The sequence below is a fragment of the Acanthochromis polyacanthus genome, chromosome 9, assembly GCF_021347895.1.
Source record: "Acanthochromis polyacanthus isolate Apoly-LR-REF ecotype Palm Island chromosome 9, KAUST_Apoly_ChrSc, whole genome shotgun sequence".
NCBI classification, from domain to species: Eukaryota; Metazoa; Chordata; class Actinopteri; family Pomacentridae; genus Acanthochromis; species Acanthochromis polyacanthus.
In genome coordinates this window covers 26,813,367-26,830,980 of record NC_067121.1, presented here as the reverse complement: position 1 = coordinate 26,830,980, position 17,614 = coordinate 26,813,367, and the positions used below count along the sequence as shown (strand labels likewise).

The 17,614-nt window shown below is 42.8% G+C and overlaps 2 protein-coding genes across 2 annotated transcripts; both read right to left on the bottom strand.

Annotated features, from left to right (window-relative positions):
- Nucleotides 1-297: 297 nt before the first annotated feature.
- chrng (cholinergic receptor, nicotinic, gamma) lies at nucleotides 298-8,120 on the bottom strand. The gene is made up of 12 exons (XM_022202075.2): nucleotides 8,057-8,120; nucleotides 6,171-6,307; nucleotides 6,041-6,085; nucleotides 5,823-5,947; nucleotides 4,437-4,592; nucleotides 3,206-3,303; nucleotides 2,883-3,083; nucleotides 2,554-2,668; nucleotides 2,331-2,445; nucleotides 1,961-2,225; nucleotides 1,747-1,880; nucleotides 298-903 (listed from the first exon to the last, which is right to left on the bottom strand). Exons 1-12 carry the CDS (start codon nucleotides 8,118-8,120, stop codon nucleotides 688-690), a joined length of 1,671 nt encoding a protein of 556 aa, XP_022057767.2. The 3' UTR covers nucleotides 298-687.
- A 1,446-nt stretch (nucleotides 8,121-9,566) lies between these two features.
- prss56 (serine protease 56) lies at nucleotides 9,567-16,830 on the bottom strand. The gene is made up of 14 exons (XM_022202142.2): nucleotides 16,326-16,830; nucleotides 14,698-14,856; nucleotides 14,321-14,575; nucleotides 13,955-14,144; nucleotides 13,532-13,640; nucleotides 13,253-13,409; nucleotides 12,970-13,112; nucleotides 12,608-12,767; nucleotides 12,267-12,455; nucleotides 11,938-12,129; nucleotides 11,627-11,829; nucleotides 10,531-11,095; nucleotides 10,301-10,407; nucleotides 9,567-10,209 (listed from the first exon to the last, which is right to left on the bottom strand). Exons 1-14 carry the CDS (start codon nucleotides 16,423-16,425, stop codon nucleotides 10,036-10,038), a joined length of 2,703 nt encoding a protein of 900 aa, XP_022057834.1. The 5' UTR covers nucleotides 16,426-16,830; the 3' UTR covers nucleotides 9,567-10,035.
- Between the last annotated feature and the right edge of the window lie 784 nt (nucleotides 16,831-17,614).

Below are 17,614 nucleotides of genomic sequence, written 5' to 3'. Positions count from 1 at the left end.
ACTCCAGCTCCGTCTCACCCCGACTCCGTTTCCATCCCAACCAGCCGGATCTGCCTTTTGTTGGGCTAGAAAGGCACCACTCAGCCATGTAATTGAAATCCTGCTTCCAGAGGTGGGGGTCAGTGCAAGTAAGCTTGTGTTTTGGTGGTTGCATGGGGGGTGTCCCTGTTCTCTACTGGCCTCAAGAATGTTGTCAAACACGGGAGGGTCAAGGAAAGCCTGGGATAGTCAATCAAGTAGTAAGAAGATTACACTTTTATTGAAGAAAGCAATAATTTGGAAGATTTAGGTGTAAATTCCTTGCATGTGTGATCAACACCATGTCTCAACTACTGTCTCATGATGGCCTCAGATTTATATGAAATGAAACCGTTTACAACAAATACTTTTAACATACCTTTTCCAGCATTATATGCCACAAAACTATTGTACAACCTCAGCAGTCAGTTACAGCTCAAACAAGTATGCATCCACACAACTGCACAACGGATCCTTTATCACCATGAACAAGCATTTTTTCACTTTATGTCTTTGAAAATCCACAGACTCACAACTGGCATCAGTACAGAACATACATACAGCTGTATCTTCTCCATTCTCTGTGTGTGATTGGTGACACCTCACGGACAGACGCTGTCAGATTTTCACTCGGGGTGTAAGGATGAGCTCCAACAGCTTCCGTTCGGTTCACCCCAGGAAGTCGGCTCCATTCTCAGCTACAACAGTAAGATTGTTTAATGGAGGGAGATATTTCTTTGGATCCCCGAGGAAAGGTGACGAGGGCGGCTGGTTGAAATGTCCCATCAGGAAGATCCCAATAGTGCCGATGAAAAACACCAAAGCCATGACAATAAAGCAAACCCTGTCGATCACCCGGGCGACCAGGAACCACTCTTGATTCTCCTGAAAAATTATAGATTACAACTGGTTGTATTACGTGCAACCTATTTTATTACCTTAAAAACCATATTTACCAATCAATTTATCAAATAAACAGATTCAAATTTCTACCCGTATACAAAACCCATTGTGACCAAGCTCCCTCATATCCTAAAGGCTTTCTTGTACGACATCATCCCAGTAAAACACTTTACTCTCTTACTTGTGGTTCCTAGAGATTCCGAAAGTAGAATGGAAAGCAGATCCTTCAGTTTTCAGGCTCCTCTGCTGCTGGATCAGCTTCCAGTTTGGGTTCAAGAGTCACAAACAGGTTGCGTTTTGGTAAACTTATAGTTGGAGCTGCTGAGCTCAACCTGAACCATCGCTTAGTTATGCTGCTACAGGCCTAGACTACTGAAGGGCCTCCCCTGCTGCACTGAGCACCATTCCTTTATTCTCCTCTCTTTTATTTCCATACATTTATATGCCACTATAGCATGTCATTAACTTTGTGTCTTCTCTCTCATTTGGTTTGTGTTTTGCCAGGACGTATCTCTGGCTCTACAGTAGATAATCACCAACTTTCAGAGTGTCTATTGTTCCTTTATGTGTTGTTTGTCTGTTTTTATTAACTATCCTTCCTTTCCTTTGCCCTCACTACCCTAACTGGTTACCAACAGATAGCCACCCTCCCTGAACGTGGTTCTGCTGGGAGTTGTTTGAGGTAAAAGGGAGTATTACTTCTCAGTGTTGTTGGAGGGTTTGCTCACAAGGAATCTTTGTGTTTGGATTGAATTATTGAACTGAGCAGAACTGAATTGAATTATATTGAGGGTTAGGGTTAGGGTTAATAAAATAAAAACTTACATTCTGGAAGTCGCTCTGCTGTCGTGCAGTCTCTGCTATGTGTTTGCAGGAGGCCACACACTGCCTTAGCTCTGGAGAAGCCTTTACTAAACTGGTGCTGAGCTGTTCCGCTGTGCCGCCCTCCAATCCCTCATCTGGGGATAGATATTTATGTGGTTACAAAAGGAAAGACTTTCCAGCACACTTAAGCATTCAAACTCTTTCAAATACTTACGTAGCTTCTCTAAAGCAGATTTCATCAATCCGTTTCTCTCTCTGAGGATGGAAAACATGAGCTCGGATCGAGCTGTTTTCAACACATATTCCTCTGCTTTGCTGATGAGAATTATAGAGCTGCGACGTCGACAGGGGACCAGAAACACACCGTCCCTGCCTGTGGGAAGCGTTTCACTGTTTTCAGCTTCTGAGATATTGTCACTGTTTGGTGTCCAGGGCTGCATCCGCATCCTCAGCAGCCGAGGCAGGATGTTCAGGAGGATCTGAGGGCGACACGGGGTTAAAGGGGAGTTTTGGGCAAATAGGCTTGTGCTGACTTCTCAGCAGCTTGGAAACGTCCTCAAACAAAGATCTGGACGGATGCTCACCTTTCGGACTTTGTCTGTCATTATGTGAGTGTTTGGAGTTCTCAGGGAGACGTTGAGGACAATCACACAGTTCATCACCACCATGGTGGTCACTGACATGACAAACATCAGATACCTGCAGCCAAAAGGTCATCAGTCACGTCGATTTCAAAACTGTTTTAGATTAATTCTGGTTGAACAGAAATTTTGAGCTGAAACCTCAGGGTCATGCGTGTAAACTTACTTTCCAATGAGAGGCACTGCTTTTGATGTTTCTGGAACCTTCTTTGCAATAAGGAAGAGGAACACAGTCTGGCCCAGAAGAGTGGCAATAGACATGGTGCACTTCTGACCACCAGCTGCAGAAGTCAAACCAACATTAGTCAGAGTGGTGAGATTTGGGGCTTAAATACCGTAAGCATATGCTGTATTAATGTCTGAACTGGTGAAAGTTCAGTAAGTTTGCTGTAATCTTGAATAGTTAGACTATTACTGTCTTGTCATACTCACAGGTTATAGTCTATAGAAATCTAAATTATGTAGGCTCAAACTGTAAGATATGAAGAAAAGAACCTTTGGCAGGTAAGTAGTAGACCAGCAGACAGAGAGAAGAGAAGAGCACACAGGGAGCAATGATGTTAATGATGTAGAAGAGGGGCTTTCTCTGAATGATGAGGAAGAAGACGACCTCCTGGTACTCCAGTTCATCTTTAGTATACTGAGTGTTGATCACCTTCTTGGCTGGCCTGTGTTTGATGATCCACTCTCCGTTCTCTGAAAAACATCAAAGCCTTTTATTCTGTTTAAACTCAAGAAGAACCCAGACTTCATAAAACTCTAGGAATGTTTTTATGCTGTGCAACTATTGAAAATCTTTTCTTCAAATGTTGCTCTACCTGTAAAAGCCTCTGGGTCGATATCCACCCACTCCAGTGTGTGGTTCTCTTCCTCTTTGAGAACCAGCTCGATCTCATTGGCACTGTAAGTCTGGGAGCTGAACACAGAGAGAAGACAGAGTCTGTCTACATAACAAACACAGACATCTATTATGCTTTACAAGACAGCACAGCGAAAAGGGACTGTGAATGAAGAAGATTGCTCTTGGCTTGGACACAGTGGATTCTATTTAAGCACAAAGAAATCTGGCTATTTGGACTCTTAACTAAGAGCCATGAGTCCAAATATCCCCAGTTCAACCCTACCTGGCTTAGAATTCAAACTGGAAGTCAACAAAGGTCTGTGGAACTCTCTGATCATTATGTAAACAGTTCAATTACATATTCTCAATGCATTACATTTAAGGGCACTCTCAGGTAGAAATCAAGTTATAATCTTGTCATAAGCAGTCAACACCATGACAGAGCACTTCCACCTTCAAACTGCAGTGTTTTAATGACAGTCTCAAAAACACAGATTTAGACTTTCAGGGTTTCATATATAACAAATCTAAAGAACCAATCCTGTCAACTTGCAATGTTGTCCTTTTCAGAATCAGTTTCCAGTTTGAATATGTATGACTTAATCATTCCAGTTTTACAACATGCCATTTTGTAACTTTGAGTAATTTACAGTGTTTGACCAGAGTTGTAGGTGAACTGGCATGCTCCGAGCTGCACGAGCCAAATACATTAGAGACTTCACAGATCTGCACATTTTATTGCATCTTAAAGCAGGAAGAATTGTTTTCATGAAAACAATTCTAAATATGCAATTCTGATAAACAGAAAATTACTTTTAAGGGCTTAATCAATGACCACAGAGGAACTTTAAATTTAATTCAATGTTTCAGGTTAATCCAGTCAAATTTAAAGACGCTAAAAATGTATTGAATCAATCTTTTAAACCCTAGAGTAATAATTCATTTGTGTATAATTTTATGATGTAAATCCTCCCTCATATCATTTAAATCCCCAAAATGGGCAAAGACATGCCAATTACCTGATCTATATGTGAAGATATTTACTAAAAAACAAGAAATAAATTAGGAAAAAAGTGTTTTGGGGTCAAAATTCAAGCACATTTTGTAGGTAAATAAATAATGAATAAGCCTGATGAGTCGAGACAGTTGCCAGTGTTTTGTACTGCTCGCAGACAGATCGAACCTTAACAGATTTCATCTCCACTTACCGGAAAACCATAGTGCAGTTTTGCCAGTCAAAGGGAAAGTAGTTAACTGTGATGGCACAAGCACTGCGGTAAATGGCAGGAGGCAGCCAGTACACACAGCCATTAGGAGACACAAGGGCATTGCAGTAAAGTGCGACCTCAAATTGTCCATCCACACTGATGACCAGAAGAAAGACGAGAGAGAAATTGTTGAAGGTTTCATATGCTCAGATTTATAAATTCAATCTGTTGATAGTCACCGTATTACCACAATTTAGCCTTACCTTGAATCAAATACAGCTGTTATATAGGGATTTACTGATATTCTATTTGTATACAACTTCCAGAAGATGTGAAATGCTCCCAAATCTGTATTATATGGATGTTCAAAATACGACAAATGAAAATCTCTTTTTGCAGTGTGTGCGTGTGTGTGTGTGTGTGTGTGTGTCCATGTTTTTGCTATATTGTGGGGACCAAATGTCCCCACAACGGTAGGAAAACCGAAAACTATGTCACTTGTGGGGACCTCATTTCGGGCCCCACAAGTTTAAGCAGTGTTTTCTTGGCCATATTGTTGTTACTGAAAAAAGTAAAAGTACAAAAACATTTCTTTAGGGTTAGCCATTGTTTTGGTTAGGGTTAGGGTTTGGTCAAGGTTAGGGTTAGGGTAAGGGTTAGGGGTTAGATATGAATGGGAGTCAATGGTATCTTCCCACAATGATAGCAAGATACACACACGTGTGTGTGTGTGTGTGTGTGTGTGTGTGTGTGTGTGTGTGTGTGTGTGTGTGTGTGTGTGTGTGTGTGTGTGTGTGTGTGTGTGTGTGTGTGTGTGAGTGTGTGTGTGTCTCTGTGTGTTCAAAACATTTCTATTTTACTGTCTGAAGTTCACTGACATTGTGTGTCATGATTCTCCCGTCGTCAAGTGTGTCTCAAACTAATTACTGCTGGTGTCTATTTGTGGAAACAGGGCATTAACACTGGACTTAGAGGAGGGGCTTTTGGAAACATGCTGTAATGTTTAACTTTCAATTTGGGTGGATTAAGAGGATAATCATTAGAAGCCACATTAACTTAAAGCTTTACATTTAGGGTGACAATGCTCATAAGTCAAATCCTATAGTGAACAAAAAACCCTTCTGTGACCTTATATGACCAGATATTGTTTTACTTATTTATTTAGTGGTATGATTTGGCTTAAAGAAAACAGATACAGATTCACGTTTTGCTTTAACAATGTGCTTCATCGTCAACTTCACTGACTTCTTTCTTTGCCTCGATGCACAGTTTTCGATTTATGGAACCAAATAAATCAGACAAGAAAAGAAAAGAGAGAACATCACTGGCTTAATCAATACTTGGCCTACTGTCCATACATTCACAGTTTAAGGTGGACACACTCACTTGTTCTCCAGTATGACGTCAGGCAGCCAGATGCTTTTAGAGGGAACACGTAGCTCAGAGGTGATGTTTCCATACAGAGCTGATCTGGGCAGCTGGTCCCATCTGAGCCTGTAGTCACACCATTGCTACACACAGAAATGCTGTGGGTTTGACTTTTGACTCACCATCACTGAGATGCAGCTGAAAAAACACATCACATGAGGCGCGTATGAAGTTACCATTTCTATCCAGACGCTGGTCGTCAGGGCCTCCTCTTTTTCATTCTAAAGAGAGACAGTTTAGTGAATAATGTCACCTCAAAGGCCTGTGCAGCCACTGGCACTAGTGGGAAAGCTGAGCTGCACTCACCAAAGAGATGAGGTTGGTGAGTGTCATCTTGATGAAGACCTGGGTGATGTCTCCGCTGTTCTCCATGGGCCGAACGTTCTTGTTGTAGCCCTTCATCAAGTCTTTGAAAAGTTCTCCTTCGAGGTTGAGCGCTGATGCTGAAGACAAACCACAGAGAACGGAGCAGGGAAATATGAACGCCTGAAATCAGGACTGCAAGAGGAATTATTTAAAATGAGTCACTTCATATTAAAGAGACACTTTGGGCTTTTCAAAGTGAGGTATTTCTTTGTATTTCCTCCAGCAGATGTCAGCTGACCTGCCTCTAGTTTGTGGTCCCCCCAGACTTTAATGTTTTAACGCTTTAGTTTGCATCCAACCTAACATACTGAAACATCAGAGTCAAGTTATAACACAAGAAAACCAATGTCAGCAGAGTCTGGCGGCTTTAATGGGAGCATAAAACAATGTAAAAGCTTCAGTTCCACACCCAACAGGGCTGTCTGGTGCCAAGATGATAGCTATATTCTAAATGAAGCGTAAAGAACTGTTTTAGCAGGGCCTTTTATTAGGTCATTTAAATTTGTTTTTGTTCATTGCTTAGTTTCCATGTTTATACTCCTGTCTGCTGTTACAAACTGTCCTCCATGATCTACTGTAATATACTAACTGTGGGTAAATACCACATAAAACCCAACTTCAAAGAAACCAAAATATCCCGTTAAGGTCAACTGGTACATCATGAGGAGTACTACTCTGTGAAAACAGGTATTTTCTGCACTCTGGAAGAAGCATAATGAAGTTTGAGAAAATATCCTGAGCTTGCAGTTTAACAATGTGAACAAAAAGCCTCCATTAAGAAATGTCAGTGTGGGGTTTAAAAGAAGGAGGCACTTAGGAGGAAGGGACATCTGATTAAATATGCTATTAAATTGCATCGTAGGAAATGTAAGATGTTGGTTTAGTTACTCAGAGTATCTCAACATCCTCAGCTTAAACCATAACCTTTAAAATCTTCCTCTTGTCAGTCCCCCAACATTGTGGAAGCATAATTGAAAACTGCAAAAGTGTCCTCGTGTAACAGCCAAGCTTTTGAAAACAAAATTCCAATTAAATCTCAAGTAGAGTGTTCACTGGAATAAAAACACATCAGGACTGGCAAGAGTAAGGATATAAAAGATTATTACTTTGCAATACAATGCAGCAAAATACATGTATAGCAAATGAAGTGACAGACAAAACTACAAAGTAGAGACAACAAGCAGGCAGATTGCTTGTCTGTATGGGTTTCATCTTTGGCAGAGTTGGTCTATTGTTTTGTTGGTGTCTAGTATTACAATACTTTAAACTCTTCTGTGGTGAACATCAATACAAACACCCAGTGACCCCACAGGCAAAATTAAAAACAGATAAAAATGAAATCTTCTATGGAGGTTGTCTTATATAAAGACTGTGCAGCACAGACAGTATGAGCACAGCAGGTTAAGTCTGATTTTACAGCTATGTCTGTCCTGTCAAATAATGAGATAAAATTCAGTAGCCAAATGTGTTTTTTTGGCCAAAAAAAGAGCCTTTCATCAAGACACGTGTGTTGAACAGTCCGGTAAACAGTGATGCTTCATTATTCTGTTTTGTTAGAGCTTTTTTAAAGTAAGCTTAATGAATAATAGGGACTGTACCTCGAAAAGCATTTTGTAAATAACTCTAGAAATAAATTTTGTTGATAACTTGGATCAGTCAGAAGTTATGTGGAAATAAGGTGCCTACCTGAAGAATGCTTCGCCGTCGTTTAACTCGTTTTTGGTCTTGCAAAATCTGAAAATTATCAACAAATTCACCCCACACCATGCAAATCTCTTGTAACTAACAAGACACTGTGTCGGGGGTATGTTAGACAGCATCCCTACCTGTGGCAGAAATCATAAACACTCTTACAAAGAGTGCCAGAGAGCAAAGAGGTCCAGAATCCATCAGTGCAGAGTTGTTTGAGACAAAGCTGCTATCACTAATCTGATCCACATGGACACAAGTAGTTGGAGCTGCTGGCACTCGGCCTGCGTTCTCTTATGAATGTGTGTGTGTGTGTGTGTGTGTGTGTGTGTGTGTGTGTGTGTGTGTGTGTGTGTGTGTGTGTGTGTGTGTTTCTCTGCAGAGGTCAGGGCTCGGGTTGATGGGAGGGCTGAGGGTTGGTGGAGTGGTTGGTGGTGGGGGGGAGTTGGAGTTGATGATTGTTGGGGTTAAATCCAATAGTGTATTTCCAGTATGGCATAGTCAGCTGTCACAACACGCCAACACACACAAACACTTAGGGAACAAGACATCCACGTAGTTTGGGCACTCCGCTCTGTGCATGGCTGCCCTCCAGTGTTGCACATGCTGTATTGTAATTCGGTTCAGTGCACCTGGCTATTGTCATTTAAGGTTCACATGAACATGGAATATAACTCAGGGAGTCTTTGAGGGCAAAATTTAGCACAGCGGCGATCTATAAAAAGCCAGTTAACAACTTTTCCATCAGAAGTCATGGTTAAATGTGCTCTTTACAGTAAAAGGATTAGACAGAAGATTAAAAAGAAAGGGAGCCTGCAGCAACATTATGGGCCAGAGAATTAGAAAAAGAAAAAAAACACAGACGGCGGATAAGAAAACAGGTGGCAGGTCTTGTTAATTTCCAGCACACTCTCTGTGATGACTGACTGGGATATGTGGAGGTTGCCGGCAACATTTGTGGCCTGTCATTACATTGTGAGTGTGCTTGCATGTGAGTCATAAGAATACTTGCTCCTGCCGTGATAGGAAGCATTTACCTCCCCCACACACACATCAACACAAGTCTGATGCGTCGTAACAGGAGTATGTCTGTGTGTTTACTCAGCTGTTACACTCATACCCCTGTAGATCCCTCTTGTAGGATTTGAGCTTGGCATAAAAAGTGCCACAGATTAGACGGCAGAGATTGATTATGAAGTCTTGTTCAGCCAGTCATCACTCAAAGAGTGGCCGAGACTCAAAACACGACGGACAGAGGTCTACACAGAGAAGAGGATCACTTCCTTAAACAAATGTTGTTGATTTTGCAATATTCTGACTCATGCCAGACAACAAGAGACTCTAAAGGTCAGTGGAGTTTTGGATCCAGTTACAATTCCTTATCCAGGAAATAAAGGGAGAAAACATGGAGGTACTAGTCATAACACAGCAGCTGTTGTGTTGATGGTAAAGCGTACTGGAACTGAGGTTAACATGGGGCCACAAACAGGGGTCTGTAAGCGCTGGAACCTGTCGTCGCGAAATTATGTTTGGGTGCAGAGAGAACCACAGCAGCAAAATAGTACAGGATTAGCAGCATTAATGTTAAATATCTCAAATTAAATGTTCAATTTGAGATAACTGCATTGCATTTAACACAACATGGCATAGCAACAATAACAATTTTATTTATATAGATTTTTTTTTTTACAAAAATACAAAGATTTTTTTCTATACAAATAAATATTACAAGAATAAAGATAACACCAACAGTATATACAGTCTGTGTGCTTCACAAGAGGCTCAACCTTTGTAAAAGACAATATGAATAATTTAGCATTTTGTACAGATTCATAAATTAGACAAGGCTGCGTCTCCCACCACATAAAATAAACCTGTGGTGTGACTGGCGGTCATAACTGGATTGATACATTCATGTTTTCATTTAGAGTCAAAGTCAGGCTCTCGGATGGGGAAGGCAAAACAATGCAGAAGGAGGAAAGTTTGTGAGTGTGCGCTTTCAATGCATCTCTCTGTTAGGACAGAGTTTCTTTTTAGATCCTTGACGGTTCACTTTAAGAGACTTTGTGCCTTCGTCTCTCATTGAAGTTCTTTATTTCCATTTCAGCCACACAAATCAAGACTTGAGTGCCTCCAGTGCAAGAGCGATGATCCTCGGCACACTGCGGTAGAAGGATTCATTCTCCAGGCCGACGAGACTGTAGAAGGTCAAAGGTCGTCCTCCCACCACAGCTCTGACTCGAGCCTGATAAAGCCCTCGATCGTTCTTGGAGCTCAGATCAACTAATACCTAAAAAAATGTGAACCCAAGTTTAATTATTGAAATGATTACGTTGCAAGCACATTTACTCTGATCAGCATCTTTGTTTTCAATTATTTACCTCTTGGAAGTTCATGCGTAAATTCTTGCTCGGGATGTTTAAAACCCAACTGTAAGAGTCTCTGACTTTGTTGACTTGCTGTGAAGTTTCTCTCACTCCAGGACAAACTACAAAGAAAAACGAAAAAGGTTTCACTTGAGAAATAACATCCACCCACATATAGATACTACATGGATTATTTAGTAAAGCTATTTAATTAAACTTTTGACAGGACAGGGTGTGGTTCATACCTTTCCCACTAACACCAGGTATCTGTCTCTTGTGAAGAAGGCTCCTGTATTTTCTGTGAAGATTTAAAGGCTTGCCAGCAGTCTGTCTGGTCTCAGCAGTTTCTGCGTGGGCACTCTCAGTGACTGGCTGGACGACAGTTACTGACTCTTCTGGGAGTGGTAACACGGAAAATTTTACTACTCCATTCTCAATAAAAGTAAAATCCTCTGAGGTGGGGTTCCAATTTATATCAGGGGAATCGTCTCTACTGGATGAAGTTTCACTTTGGGATTTATCTTCTGCTTCAATCCCATCTTGCGTACTCAAATTTTGCATCTCTTTTATCAAATCTGTCAGAAGTGACCAAGGCTCCTTGGGTTCTTGGGGTGAAGAGGATGGATCAGTGTGGATGGGTGCTTCGGTGGAAGAAATAAGAACAGATTGTTTGTTGGGAGACTCCTCCTGGAGGTAGACTGTGCCCAAGTGCAAGATAGGAGGAGCAGCTCTGAAGTCCAGTTTGGAGCGCAGAGCCGAGATAACAGATCGATATTCTCTATCCAGCTGTTGTACCGAGGAGTCCTGTGTCTGCAGAACACAATTCCATATATACATTAGGCTACAATAAATCCACATTAAAACAATGAGAGGACCTCTTTGTAAATGAGAGAAAACTATGCTGAAAGTGGACAAAAATAAGAAGCCAACATGTGCAGTTTTTAATAGCTTCATTTTTACTGGTATGCATCATTGATCCAATTCTTAAGTTTTGTAAATTACTGCATGTTTGCATTTGTTTCAGTTACAAGCTTCTCACAGTTTTTAAGAGTCCACTGAGCCTTTACATTACAGGGCTTCAGGCTACATTTTTTACAACTAACCAAAGCTAAAAAAGTTATGCAGAATTTTTTTAAAAAGTCATTATGAACAGTACGCTGTAAAACACTAATTTCTTTTAGGTGGTCTCTATTTTTTCTAACAATATAGCAAGCTACCTGATCCAGTTCTTCTCCCACTGGTACAATTATTTGAGGCTATTAGTCTACCTCTCCCGAATGTAACAATCTGCTGACCCCTCAACAAACCAAAAGTCATTTAAAAAATCATTAAACAATTTACCTGTAAGAAGAGGTTGTCCTCCTGCCTTTTTGCTGGGGAAGAGATGTATGTGGATGTATCAGAGGGTTGTTTATCCATATCATCAGCCATGTTTCTCAGGTATTTCTCCCAGTCATCCACCAAGGGTCCCACATCTCTGAACAAGGGTGGAGGAGCTGGAGAAGCACTCTGCTCTGCTGGCACCACAGCTCCACCTAGCTGTTCTGCAAGTAATAAAAAAAATTACAACACAATACATGAGCCATTGCATTTGTGTCTATACTGTTTTCTTGTTTAAGTACACATGTTGGAATAATCTGTCAATCACATACCTTTAATCTGTGTGAGATCATGGCTCTGTCCCAGGTCTCTCTTCTCTCTGGTGTGAATAAAAGCAGTGCTGTAGATGTGCTCCACAAGCTGAGGCAGAGTCTGAGTGAAGAAAGTTAAGTCCACTTTGTCCCTGATGTAGTCCTCAGCCCTCTGGAGCAGGTCTAAAAGAGTCTGCAGGAACGAGCGTAACTCTAAATGACAGGGAGTGAACAAAAGATCAGAAACCTCTCCAGAAAACAAACCTCAAAGCAAATTCCAAAATATCTAAACAGTAGATTTAGATTTTGCTCTACATCCATCAAGCTGGACTTTGAAGAAGAGCACTCACGACATTTCTTGAAGCGGGTAAGGCATTTCTCCTCAGCCATTCGGCTGCAAGTGCTGGCAGACTGACCAGGAGGACAGGTCAGGGTATAGAAGCGACAGAGAGAGCTGAACTCTGACCTCTGTTCCTCTTCTGTCATTTCAGTTGTCTTCAGAAGCTCTGGACAAGTTGGCTCCCGGCTCCCAAAAGACTCTAAACAGGAGAAACAGCGATGGTACGGGTGATTTCAGAGATGATTCAGGGTTTCATTATTTTGACACACATATATTTCAAAATACTTTGTACAAGAAAGATTTACAAAATATTTTAGTTTGGGCAGTATTTTGCTGTTACTTTAAACTCACTCTGTATCTCAGCCTGAATCCAGTCAGAGAAAGCAGAAACCCGCGTGTACACTCCAGGTTTGCCTTTCTCTCCACAGCCATCTCCCCAGGAGGTGATGCCATAGAGCTGGAATCGACCTGAAATTCGGTCCTGGTAAATCAGGGGCCCTCCAGAATCTCCCTACAGGTGGCAGAAAATTCCCAAAAGATTTAAAGTCTGCTTACCGAAAATGGTTTACTTTCTAGGATTTCAGGGCATCAGAAGGACCGCACCTCAGATCTTTTACTGTGTGTTATGAGTATGTTAGTTCAATTCGTTACTTGAGACTGAAAGATCTGAAAACAAGGACACTAACCCTAGAAAATGATGCTGTTTTACCCACCTGACAGGAGTCTATGCCTCCAGAGAGATAGCCAGCACAAAGCATAGTGTTGGTGACCAGTTCTTTGCCTAGGGCACTTTTACAGGTGCTTTGAGGCAGCAGCGGCACTTTGGCCTCCATCACCACATCAGCAGATGGGCCATCTGTGGAGAAAGATACACACGGATATACACTATGTCATTGGTTTATTAGGGTATTAAAGTACTCATAGAAGTCTATGAGTTTGCCAAACCATTTTTAGCTGTGACATGGTGAAGGTGTATGTCATTTATCTTCCACTCACCTTCATAGAGGGACCCCCAGCCTGCCACCAGACATGGGCTACCAGTGGGGGGCTCCATGCCAGAGGGGAGGCACACCGGGGTAACATGTTCAGACAGGACCACCGGGGACGTCAGTTCCACCAGGGCTATATCGTTGTTAAATGTCTTTGGGTTAAACTGCAGACAGATGGGAGTTTGATTCATGACTGAGCTCATCAATAACTTGAGGATTCAAATGACTAGTCTGTTGTTTAACTGCTTGGGCGCTGTGATGGGTGGCAGTATATTTGGACTTTTACCTTAGGATGGGGGATGATGCGGTTGACTTTAAGAACCTGCTCATCCGGGTCAGTCTTGGTGATGTCAAACTCGCCCACTACAGCTGTCCAGTAGCTCTCACTGCGGCTGCTATGGAGAAAGAAGGAACAACACATCAGAACTGTTGCTTCTAAAGCAGGGGTGTCAAGATCCGTTCCTGGAGGGCCACTATCCTGCATGTTTTAGATGTTTCCCTCTTCCAACACAGCTGATTCCAATGATCAGGCTCGTTATTAGGCTTCTGCTGAGCTTGATGATAAGCTGATCATTTGAATCAGGTGTGTTGGAAGAGGGAAACATCTAAAACATGCAGGATAGTGGCCCTCCAGGAACTGAGTTTGACACCCCTGTTCTAAAGAAAGGTCTGTCTTCTTAAAAAAAAACAGTGACACATGCACTCTTACCCAGCAAAACAATGTGCAGCAGTGACCACCCAGGAGCTGTCCACCAGGACCCCTCCACACATGAGGCCGCCATCTAGCTGCAGATTGACCAGCCAGGGCCAGCTGCCTGGAGGTGCAGGCGAGCCACCCACGATCCTGGAGCGAGGCTGAGTAATGTTTGGCACCGTGGATGACCTCTGACCACACACTGCTGCTGGGACAGAGAGGCAAAAAAAATAAATTAGCCAAGCTGGGTTCTTGTAGATAAACAGAATTCTGGAGCTGTAAATAAACATCACGCCTTGTTATTGACTTCACTGACAGAGAAAGCAGGCTAATCTGTTAAAATGTCTCGCTACTGTTCTGTGAAAACATGCATCCCCTCACCCTGTGCGTGTGTCTGCATAGTCGGTTCCAGGTTCTGCATTGTGTTAAGCAGGCTGCACTGGAGGACACGGGCGCTGCAGCTCTCACCCATGATCCTGATGCAGCTTTCGCTGTCCAGCTCGCCAGGCGGACAGCGACGCTGATAGTAGGCACAGGCCTGACTCAGAGCCCAGCTCCGCTCAGCTTCATCTTGAAGCTTCTGGGCCTTACTGACAACATCACAGCTGGGCTCAGATAAGGCACTAGAAGGAGAGGCTGTTGGACAAGAAGGGAACATCTGAGTGTCATGGATATAATAGGAAAGCATCTGGCGTCGATTCAATGTGACCCAAAGATGGTCAAGGATGAAATGGCAGTAGCAGTAATACTGCACTTACAGCAGGACCCTGACAGCTGTCCACAGTTCTGAAACAGACAAGGAACACAACCTCGGCAGCCGGCTTCAGCCCGACTCCTCTCAGATGATGCACGCTCAAGAGTGGACAGGGCACTAGTCATGGCAGCTTCCAAAACAACAGTGCCACGATCTGACAGAGCTGCAAAAGAACATAAACTTTAAATATATAAGAATCTAAAGCAAACAGCAATACATACTACAGCCAGACTTATTTATCAGCAGAGCTGATATACAGAGACTGCAGTATACGTAGAAGAGGCACATACATGTTCAAGATAATGTCTCCATAACAAATTTGTTGGTAGTCAGTTGATATCTCAGTCACATTTCTTAACACTCATATTCAATGAATCTGTGCAAAAAAATGCTTGTTTATCTGAAGGCAAGCTTAACAAATCCAGAGGAGTACATTTTTTATGATTATATCTACAGAGATTTGTTGAATTTGGACAGAATTAAGAAATTTAAAAGGGAATATTTTGGCAACAGGATCAAAGGGAGGCCATTACATGGAAGATTTGTCCTTTGCTGTGGGAACATTATGTTTATGTGAGCATCAGCATGAGCCGGTGCAGCTTTCTGGTATGTGTGTGAGTAGCCCCCTTTTTCTCATGCTGCTCTTTGAGCTCATTGGCAGCATTTTAGGGGGAGCCAGCTCACGCTCAGCGCGTTGGTGAGGCTTCTACAGACACACTTCAATCGAGCCGCCGACCCTGCAGCCCCCCTCTGTGCCGCACCACATCACAGGATGGGCCACTAACAACAACAATGCTGATTGAAGACTTAATTAGAAGGCCAGGGCTGAGCGGGCAGAGGCTAGTGCACAGGGACAGGCCCTAAGGGCACGGGCTGGCAGCCCTGGGGCGGCTGGGACTAGAGTCCCTTGTTCTAAACACTCCAAACACACTGCCATCACCAGCCGCCTGTATGAAGGCTCTGCTATGCTCATCACCTCAACCAGAGAAGGCTAGAAGCCCCTCAACACTGTGCTATACTGCAGGATTTGATGTGTTTCTCTGCAGTAAATGAAACCAGAAATAAAATTCTTATTGTGTTTATGAGACCCACTGCTGTAATTCATTGGTCTCATATGTGTTTTGGCATATCATAGCGTGTTATACTGCTACTTTGATGAGTGAACACCTGTTGATCTTCCATCTAACAGTCCAGTAGAAGCACTAGAAATGCAGGCAATCATCCAGCTTAAATAATATGAAGATAGTTGCAAAACTCCAGATTTTTCTGTACATGTGCCCACTATCATATGGCACCTGAGATGTTTGTGATAGTCCCATTTAAGATTATGCTATTGATGTTAGTAGCAGCATCAGATGTTTTGGCTGCAAAAATAACACTTGAAGCATTATAGCATTATCAGTATTTGCAGGATTCTAGTTATGACACATCTAAGAAGCAATCATGTAGACATCATAGATTTCCTGAAGCAGTTTTCATTTAGTTAGCTCTGCCTCTAAGGATGTCTGTAAAACTTTAAGAGATCAGATTTCCCAAACACAGTCAGTAACAGATACTGCTATGATGACTCTTTACATAAACTGCCACAACTGAGACACGGTGAACAAACGGCTGTAAGTTTAAAGAATGTACCTTTGAGTGCACTCTGGGGCATCCTGTAGACCTCTCTACCCGTCGGGGCTCCCAGCAAGCAGTCCAGCCCCATAAGCAGCAGTGATATCAGCAGCGACATGGTGTCAGAACATCAGACCTCCACTCCACAGTAACAACAAGCAGACAGGCAGGAGACACGTGGGACAACTGGAGGAGATGCAGAGGTGCTGGAGATGAGGCTGGTCTACAGTGTTTCCAGGTCCTTATTGTCTGGTGGCTCTATGCAATCACTAACTGTCTCCCTCCTCCTGACTCTCTGGACTCTCTCCCACACTGTGGTGCAGGGCATCTGTCTGTAAGTTTACTTAGAGGAACAATAGATGCCTGGAGTGGTCCCCGGTATATATAGAGTCCCCAGGGGAACACCAGTCAGAGGGAGGGGAAGAGGATAGGGAAGAGAGAGGGAGAGGGAGGGAGGAGGGAGAAATGCTCCCATGGCCAATACACAAACAGATGAATTCATTAAGACTGTGACAGCAAATCGGGTGCAACTTGCCAAGGCTGGACATTACAAAGAGGTTTGGTTCTATGAAAGGAGACTGAGGGAGGGAGAGAGAGATACAGAGATGCAGGGAGGAGGAGGGGAGAGAGAGAAGGGGAAAGCAGAGAGGATTGGCTGGGCGGCGGGGAAGGGGGTGTTGTTTGAATTAATTAATGTGAGAGGAAGAAGGGGGAAAGTTGTGCAGATAAGGATATGTGCTGATGTGACACTGGAGTGCAGGAATGTGGAGTGAACGGGACGTCAACAAGCGTCTGAACAGAAGAGTGGCAGCGTGAGCGGCAGCGAGCGGGAGGCCGAGGGAGGCTGAGTGACAGAGTGTGAGAGAGCAGGAGCGAGGGAGAGGGAAGTGTCTGCCATTCTCCATGCCTCTCAAAGAGGGCATTGTCCCCGGCGTCCCTCTGAGGATGCCCACATCAAAGCCGTCCCCTGGGCATCACTTGGCTGCCGCCTCCATTGATCACTTACAGTCTTTTATCCCCCCCATTAAAATATTGTCAGTTCACATCACTTTTGTCTTTCTCTGCTGAACTCTGCTTTTTGTTACATAAAGATACAGTAAAAGAGTGCTTATAAACATGATGTATTTTTAAAGTCCAGAAGAAATCATCATTTTTACATGGTATATGTTGCATGTGTGTTGTAGTGCATGCTTTTAGCTTTTTGGATGTGTCATGTCACTGCACCTATTGAAATTAAATGGGCATGCATTTAGAGAAAATCATTGCCTTAATGCTACATAAATGAAGTATGTTGTGCTTGCTAAATA

What these genes read in the sequence shown, in the direction of transcription:
- chrng (XM_022202075.2), bottom strand. Translation starts at nt 8,120, where the DNA reads ATGGATTCTGGACCTCTTTGCTCTCTGGCACTCTTTGTAAGAGTGTTT. An exon ending in GTTTATGATTTCTGCCACAG is followed by an intron (nt 6,308 to 8,056) that starts GTAGGGATGCTG and finishes GTTTGTCTTCAG; the next exon opens with CATCAGCGCTCAACCTCGAA. An exon ending in CGACCCAGAGGCTTTTACAG is followed by an intron (nt 3,084 to 3,205) that starts GTAGAGCAACAT and finishes GATGTTTTTCAG; the next exon opens with AGAACGGAGAGTGGATCATC.
- prss56 (XM_022202142.2), bottom strand. Translation starts at nt 16,425, where the DNA reads ATGTCGCTGCTGATATCACTGCTGCTTATGGGGCTGGACTGCTTGCTG. An exon ending in GATTCAGGCTGAGATACAGA is followed by an intron (nt 12,456 to 12,607) that starts GTGAGTTTAAAG and finishes TCTCCTGTTTAG; the next exon opens with AGTCTTTTGGGAGCCGGGAG. An exon ending in AGGACAACCTCTTCTTACAG is followed by an intron (nt 11,096 to 11,626) that starts GTAAATTGTTTA and finishes TGTGTTCTGCAG; the next exon opens with ACACAGGACTCCTCGGTACA.